General features: G+C 31.5%; 1 protein-coding gene across 1 annotated transcript in view; it reads left to right on the forward strand.

The window, feature by feature from the left end:
- Positions 1–6,667: 6,667 nt before the first annotated feature.
- The window catches only part of LOC106476470 (UPF0547 protein C16orf87 homolog), a 10,194-nt gene continuing 8,209 nt past the window's right edge, over positions 6,668–8,652 (forward strand). Inside the window, exon 1 of the mRNA XM_013937127.2 lies at positions 6,668–6,986. Within this exon, the coding sequence (XP_013792581.2) occupies positions 6,951–6,986 (36 nt within the window). The 5' untranslated portion in view covers positions 6,668–6,950. The remainder of the gene's footprint in view (positions 6,987–8,652) is intronic.

Raw genomic sequence — 8,652 nt, forward strand, 5'->3', positions numbered from 1 at the left:
CCAATCTCTGTTACCACAAACTACTGAGGTAAGAAACAAGCTGGCCCAATCTCTGTTTACCACAAACTACTGAAGTAAGAAACAAGCTGGCCCAATCTCTGTTTACCACAAACTACTGAAGTAAGAAACAAGCTGGCCCAATCTCTGTTTACCATAAACTACTCAACTTTAGACATTATGTAAAATTTACTGTTAATTTGTTTTATTGGTTGTAGATGAATATTACTTCATATCTCTGTATGTCAGTCAATAATAATTTTCAACATTAATGATTTGATCAACCCTTTAAAAAACTTGTTAGTGTTCTTATCAACGTCACAACAGTTAGTTCATTACTCTAACATAAAATACACAACTTAGAGTTAAAGCAAAAGCGTTTCTAGTCTGAAGAACCTTGAATGTTGTTAATATAAATATAAATATATATATATATTGTTACGCCTCCGTTTGTTAGTTGTGACCGTCTTATATATACTAGACTAACACATATCTAGTAAACGCTAGAGCATTCATGAAGGAACCGGATATTTCTAGAAGGACGTGGCGTGATACTAGTCACGTGACCTCGCTGATGCAACAATATCTTGAACTTGTAATCTAGTCTAAAATACAATCCCGTCCTTCCACCAATATGCGAATTAGGAGGTAATTACAAAACTGGGACAGGTTTTTTTTTTGTTTTTTGGTATTACACTGAACATTTTTGTAGTAGAATATATGTTAATATTTGTAGAACAATTTAATTTTGGTGAATTTAAACTATATAACCATTTTAAAACCCAGTTTTAATTATTTACTATTTTTTTTACTTTGTTTTGATGACAAATACAGTCGATATAAAATTCCAAAGTATGCTAACAACGTTTTTAAAAATGGTAAAATTATGAAAAACACGTTTTAGATTAAAACGAATGTGAAAATAGTTTTATATAATAATCGATAAAATATTATTGATTAGTAATTGTTTATTTGTTACGGATTTCGCGCAAAGCTACACGAGGGTTATCTGCGTTAGCCGTCCCTAATTTAGCAGTGTAAGACTAGAGGGAAGTCAGCTCTTGGGCAACTCTTGGACCAACGAATTGACCGTCACATTATAACGCCTTCACGGCTGAAAGGAATTCGAACCCGCGCCCCACAGATTGCGAGTCGAGCACCCTAACCACCTGGCCATGCCGGGCCCTTGATTAGTAGTGGGATAATCGTACTTTTAAAGCTATAAAATATTAGCATAACCTTTAAAAAGTGTAGGGTTTCAAACCTAGGCCTAAAATGAATTGGAGACGGTTGCGGTATCGTAAAGAAGACTGTACCAAATATTAACTGAAATGTTCTGCCACTTTTTTATAAGGAATAATGTTTAGCGAGTAATAAATTAGAATTACTAGTCTTCGAAACGATAGGTAAGAAGGCTTTTAAACCTGCATAAAAACAAGTAATACGACGATAAATGTTTGAACATCGGATGGAGGTTTTCGTGCGATTAAAGGAAAACAACTCGGGAACTTTATTTGACTTACTACGTTTTTCGCTTTCTTTGTGGATGATATTTATCTAACGAAATCTCCAGACACTACAGAAAGCTTACTTAAATTTAAAAAAGAACCTGCTAACACGAGTGCTCTAATAGTTCCTTTCTTCTGGTTGTCACTTATCCGTTATATCTAAGTTTGGACCACCTTTCCTTCAGTTCCCAACGTCTCAAGTCAACTTTGTTAATTGAAGGTCACCCTTGGGAGTAAAGTCCATTCGGTGTTTTGGAGGTACGGAATCTTCTTGTTTGCTTAACCCAGTCGACAGATAAATCTGGTCCGCCTTGTGGGTAATTTTGGCTTATTTTGCACTAAAAGTTTCTAAGTTGTCTGAGCTGAAATATACGGTTAATTAATGTATGTATCAATACGTTGTCGCTCATTCTAAATTAATTCTTCATTTAAATACAGTAGATAATATTATATGTAATCTATTAATATCCAGGCTGTCAGTTGAAGAAATAAAAACAGATTTTGTGAAGATTAAATCATAATTATATTTCAGTTTGTTTTCTTCATCATGAATTCTGACTACATTAACTTGCTTCTTTGTTTAGTTTCATCACGTAGTTTATGTCCAATAACTTTCTTCTGTGTTTAGTTTCATCATGTCATTTGACTACATTAACCTGTTTCTTTGATTAGTTTCATCATGTAGTTTATGTTCAATAACTTTCTTCTGTTTTTAATTTCATCATGTCATTTGACTACATTAACTTGCTTCTTTGTTTAGTTTTCATCACGTAGTTTATGTCCAATAACTTTCTTCTTTGTTTAGTTTCATCACGTAGTTTAACTACATTAACTTGCTTCTTTGTTTAGTTTCATCATGCCATCTGATTATATTAACTTGCCTCTTTGTTTAGTTTCATCACGTAGTTTAAATACAATAACTGTCTTCTTTGTTTAGTTTGCTGTCATCTGACATTAGGGTTAGCACTATGAATTAATTTCCCTCGATCTTGATTACCGAATATAAATAATAAAAACATTATTAGTTTATATAAATAATAAAAACGTTGTCAGTTTATACTGTTACGTATCTGCTTGTTTGATAACTTCCCGTAAACATTCTTTCTGAAAAACTTCAGGGATACAAGTCCTTTCTTAATTAAAACTAGTTTATTCTTTCTCGTTACAAACTTTGTAATACACTTAATTTCCACAGTCACTTTAACTTAAACATACGCTATAATTCACAACAATTCACGCACTTTATTTACGGTCACTACCGCTTGCTTGACTCAATTATCTGTCTCTATATCTGTATCAATTACGTAATTATATCTCCGCTTTATTTGCCGAGCTTAGATATTAAAATAGAGGGCGCCTAGAAAAGACTAGAGTTGCCAGGAACAGTCATGATCCTTCTAGAAACGCATGACGTGTTACCAGAGTCACGTGAGTTCCGCTGTCGTAACAATAAAAATAATAAAAACTTTGTTGGTTTATATAAATAATAAAAACTTTGTTAGTTTATATAAATAATACAAACGTTGTTAGTATACATAAATAATAAAAACATTGTTATTTTATTTAGCGACATTCCCATTAGTATTATGAATCGTTTTCATTCATTCTTGCTCTCCCCTCACCTCCAACAAAAATAAGAAAGTTCACAACTGCAGTATTTCGTAGATTACCAAGACTCTTAATGAAGTACCACATGTATTATCATCCGTTAGTTATAGATGTCCTGTTGACTGCCCAGTCGGCTAATTCCTATACTAAAAAATGTCACTTTTCATTAAGCCTACTTGTCCTCTCATGGCTAGTGGATTGTCCTCATCGTTTAATGGTGCATGTCTTCGTTGCTATTATGGCCAGCAACAAACTAATGTGACAAGACAGCTGGAATTGACTTAGGTCTTTACGAGTTTTTGATTACATCCATTAAAGCCTGATTTCTTAAGCTGTTGAAACACAATGGTAAAGACGTCGAGGTGTTTCTGTTCACAACCTTCGTCTACATACACAACAAAGTACTACCTTTAAACTTAATATTTTATAAATTAGCATGGCTTATAGTAATTGCATGTCTATGTGTATTATATAAACACACGTGTTGTGTTCATTACCCGTGCAATAGAAGTAATGTGCTTAAAACAGAAAATTATGTGTGCTATGATGGCTTCATTTGTAGCTCAAACAAAATGTCTAATGAGCTTGTACGAAAGTGGAGAAAGCGAAACGGAATTATTAGTACAATTAATAGTGTTTGACAAGCGAAACACGAGTACGATGAATATTAGTAACTTTTCAGACTTTTAACGTGAGTACTTATATTTGTATTAAGTAATTTATTTGGACTATCACCACGTTAATTTAGTTTATTTAATGCACAAGCTTTCGGCTCAAATACCTAAAACTTCTACATGTGCGAGACGTTTAGTAAACAACGGGATCTAACGGAAAAATTCGAATTACAAGTTGCCAAGCAACAACAAAAAACAAGAACGTGCCCTATGTTTCTTTACAACAAGAAGCCTGAAGCCTAGTAAGCTAAAATAAAATAATAATACAAGGTCAAAAAACATAGCAAGCCATATTATTATTGAGGTTTGTTAATATAATTCTAGAAAGATAAAATCAACAGTAAAAATATATCAATTAAGTATGATTAACAAAACGAAAAAACAAAGAAAATATGTATACGATGAATATTGTTTATTAACGAAACAGGAGTAAAATATATATTGTTTGACAGCGAATTAATCAAGTAACCGTATTCATTGTCACAGTTATAACGCCCTCACAGTTGAAAGTTCGGAGCGTATTCAGTAGCATATTGTGGCTTGAACTTTGAATCACCTGATTGATCCATATATCGCCATTAAACCAAGTCCGAATTAATACGTTTCTCTTACGCGATGCTTTTATTTTAATAAATTGGCTATTTTACCGCCATCTGTTATCTTTCATAAGAACTCTACTTGTTTTTTAAAGTTGCAATTGTTGGTCAATGCCGATTTCACAAATTTCAGTTTCTGCTAATACGAGACATTCAAACAAAGAAAGAATTGCTTTTGAAAAAAAAAATCAAAATTTTAAAATTATTTTAAATCCGTTCAATAAAATCAAGATTAATTATTAAAAAACCTTTAAATCAGTTACAAAATTCATGTACAGCAAAAACACGTGGGCAACCAATGAATATTTTCATAACGATTTACTTTTACTGGAAAAAACCTAGATCCAAAACGTTTATATTAAATGCAGTGTAATTTGAAAGACGATGATCAATGAGACTATTTTATTCAAAGAATCGTCAAGTACTGTCAGCGTCACTTTCAATCAAATATTAGTAACAAACATCAGAATAGCTGTATTAAAATATGTCACACATCTTGTGATGACGAACAAATGCTGTTATACAACTTATCGCAACAAATAAAAAATTAAAGTTTCTATGTGTACCGAAATAACTCCGAACAACCTTCAACTTTCCGTGTGAATGTATTTTCCATACAGACCTCAGTTCTATAGTTTCAAACATAAGTAAATCATAGTTGTTTTTAATATGGGTTTCAGGTCTATAAACCACAACATGAATAAACCACAGGTGTTTTTAATATGGGTTTCAGGTCTATAAACCACAACATGAATAAACCACAGGTGTTTTTAATACATGTTTCAGGTTTATAAGTTCCAGCATGGGTAAACCACAATGGTTTTCATACTGGTTTTAGATGTATGAATCCCAGAATGAGTTAATAACGTGTGTTTTCCATATATTTCGAGTCTAAGAATCCCGACCTGAGTAAACCACGTGTGTTATCAGTAGATATTTCAGATCTAAAAAGTTTATTGGGAACATATGTACACAGTGTGAGTAGCGATGTATCGACAGGGTGATTGTCAAGCATTAATTTAGTTGTTATTCCTATATTTACGATATTTAAAAAAAAACATTCAACTATTAAATAACAATTTTGTACGAAGTACCATAATTACAGTTTTTAACAATAGATGTCTCTTCATCCGCAAATTGTATTTTAAATAGATACTCGTATTACGTAGCATTACGAATGGTAGCAGTTCTTTTCCCAAGTATAAAATTTTAAACACACGTCACTCTTACTAACTCAGGTGTAACGTTTGTGTCGTGTGTAGTCCGAAGATTTATTTTACGCTTGCATATTTTCAATTTTATTATATTCAAAGAACAGTTGGTTTGTTTCACGATATAGAATGAATATTGCCTTGTGTGCAAGAAGTCTCGGGTTTGAATTAGATGTAAAGAAATCAAAGATTGTATAGTACAAAAGTACTAATTATCAGAAAGAAGAAATGACACCTTGAAATTAGTAATGAATATAAAGCGAGAATGTTTCGCAGCAGTCAGGGCATATTGACCTGTTTATTATATCGGCGCCGCTGTAAGCTGTATTTTTATATTTCAGTTTAAATATCTGCTAGAGGGAGCTGCTAATTATATTGATGATGATGAAATATCTGGAAAGTTCACTATAATGTATAATCGAGAATCTTCCTCTAATAATTACAAAACAAGTAACTAGAGAATATAACGTTATATTTAAATTACACATATTTCCGAACATTCTGAAATTTTAATTACCCTAGCAAAAAAATTAAAAACAAATGTACGCACTCCATTTTCTTCCTTTGCAACGCATATTTTCCTTTTCAACAAAATTAACAATCAGTTTAAATTGTTTTAACCTTATCTACAATATTTGGAATGTTACTTTCAACCACCTAACGCTCTGGTGGCTCTATGGTAGGCATTAAAAGATAATAACGCAATGGGATAGAGAACGATACACATTGTAGGCAGAGCCCATTGTGTAATCCTGAGCTTAAGAAGAACAAATAAAAAAATCAAATATATATTTAATTTTTTTACTGCATACTAGAACAATGTAAAAACAATGCAGGCTCTTAAAGTAAACGCCATACGTTATTACCATATATGTATATATATAGTTATTACACTAAAATATGTTGCAATTAGTGCCCAACAGAGAGCGTTACTGTTACAAAATCTAATAAACAAAAGCAAATTTGTAGGAACTCGTGATTGGTTGAATCAGCTGACTTTACAAATCAATGGTGTACACGTTTAAATTATATAACTAAAACCTAGCGGTTGGTTTTGTTTTTTTGTGTTTGTGATTCGCGTTATTGTTAAATCATTTTTGGCAAGGTTTTATCGTATAAGTATAAAATTTACGTGTATATATATATATTTTTTCTTCGGGATATTTTTAGAAGATTCAGTTTCGTTTACTTTAAAAATAAATGTTAGAACCTGAAGTTTATAATGTTCCAATTAAATTAAAAGTAGTATAATATTTACATATTAATATAACTACGAGTGCAGGTTGTTGGAATTCAAACTTCTATAAGTTATACTTATAGGCTTAGAATAGGCCTCAAGCGAACAGAAACTTAATTATGGTGACAAAACTCTGTCCAAACTGTACTAACCAGGTAACACTAAAAATAAATTTTATGCATTATTTTAATATTAATAATAATGATGATACCGATACTGTACAATAGTAAGTACTAATATTAATAATAATAATACTATAGTAGTATTGTAATTTGTACGTTTGTTGCAGAGGATATAATTTCAAACTGTATAATGACTAATGAGTAGGATTAGGAGTGAAATATACATTTTTTTAACTTTAATAAGAGTATAACAGTACTAATACTATAGTAATATTAATAGTAAATGCCTACACTACAATTTACATAATCTTTTTTGTTACAAATGAATGCAAAGAGTAGACCATATTCAATTGAACAAGATCTATGATAAGATTTTAATTGAAATCCTCGCAAGAAGATGCAAATCTGGGAAAATGTTGGCTGTGTCATGGTCATGGAAACTTGTGTGTGTATAATATGTATATATATAAATATCAATTCACACTTGTGCAGTTTCTGTGATTAATATTATAACCATTTACCCTACTAACTTAAAAAACATTACGTTTATTAATGGATGTTTGGGTGAAAAGTATATGTATAAGAATGTACATTCATGATGTTAGAAACACACGTAGGTATAAGAAGTCTTGAAGAAAAAAGGTCCACCTTTTGAAAGCGATTGGGTTATAGGGTTTTTATTCATTTCTATAACAATGTAATTATTATTAAACTGATGGATGATGAATTGATGTTTATTGAAGATAGTTATAGTATAATTTAAAGGGAACTATGATAGTCTTAGGGTCAAACATCAAGTTTAGTTTGAAAGGTTTTTAAAGCTTGTGTAAACTGCAAAAACAGATACAAGAATGATATTAACTCTTTAAGAGAATCCAAAGAGAACCTTGTAGGAACTGTGGAAGAAATGTAGCTGAAGTACTTAATGTATTTTACTTTTCACTTATTTATTCAGGAGAAAAGAATCTAAAATTGATCAATTTTTGTTTAAAGGTAGGAAGAGTGTCTTCTGTAAATTAGAGTTTATTCAAGATAAAGCCGTTTTGGTAAATTATTGAGAGCTATGAACTTGTAGTTGCACGGTGGTTTCTATAATGATTTGGTGTTTACAGTTAGTTTAATGTACATAATGTTAGGAACAACAAGGTACCTATTGGTACATCTAGGCTGTCCCATCCTCTAACCTAAACCAAAACTATTAAATAAAAAAAAAAAGATAAAAAAAAACCTTAAAGCCAGCCCTTATCATTCATATACTTATCAAGCTTTCTCTTAAACTCTCTTAAATTTACTTCCTCAGCAACATCTGAAGGCCAACCACTCTGTTAGAAAAATACAATTGTCTTGGCTGAAGATAACACCTACCATGCCAAGATATATAATTGTGTCCTCTAGTCCTACTATTCTCATTGTTAAATATGAAAAAGATGATACATTAACACTATCAATTTCCTTTAAAATCTTAAAATTTCAATCAGATCCTCCCTAACTCTTCTTTTTTCAAGAGAAAACAATTTGAAAGATTTCAACCTCTCTTTTCCAGGCACCATTCTAGTAACCCTTCTCTGAACCCTTTCTGTCAATTCAATGTCTTCCATAAGGTAAGGAGCCCAAGACTGAACACAATATTCCAAATTTGGCCTACTCAGTGACCTGTAAAATGAAAGTATAACCTCTTTGGACTTGTATTCAATATTTC

Source organism: Limulus polyphemus, unplaced genomic scaffold (assembly GCF_000517525.1).
Source record: "Limulus polyphemus unplaced genomic scaffold, Limulus_polyphemus-2.1.2 Scaffold10659, whole genome shotgun sequence".
NCBI lineage: Eukaryota > Metazoa > Arthropoda > Merostomata > Xiphosura > Limulidae > Limulus > Limulus polyphemus.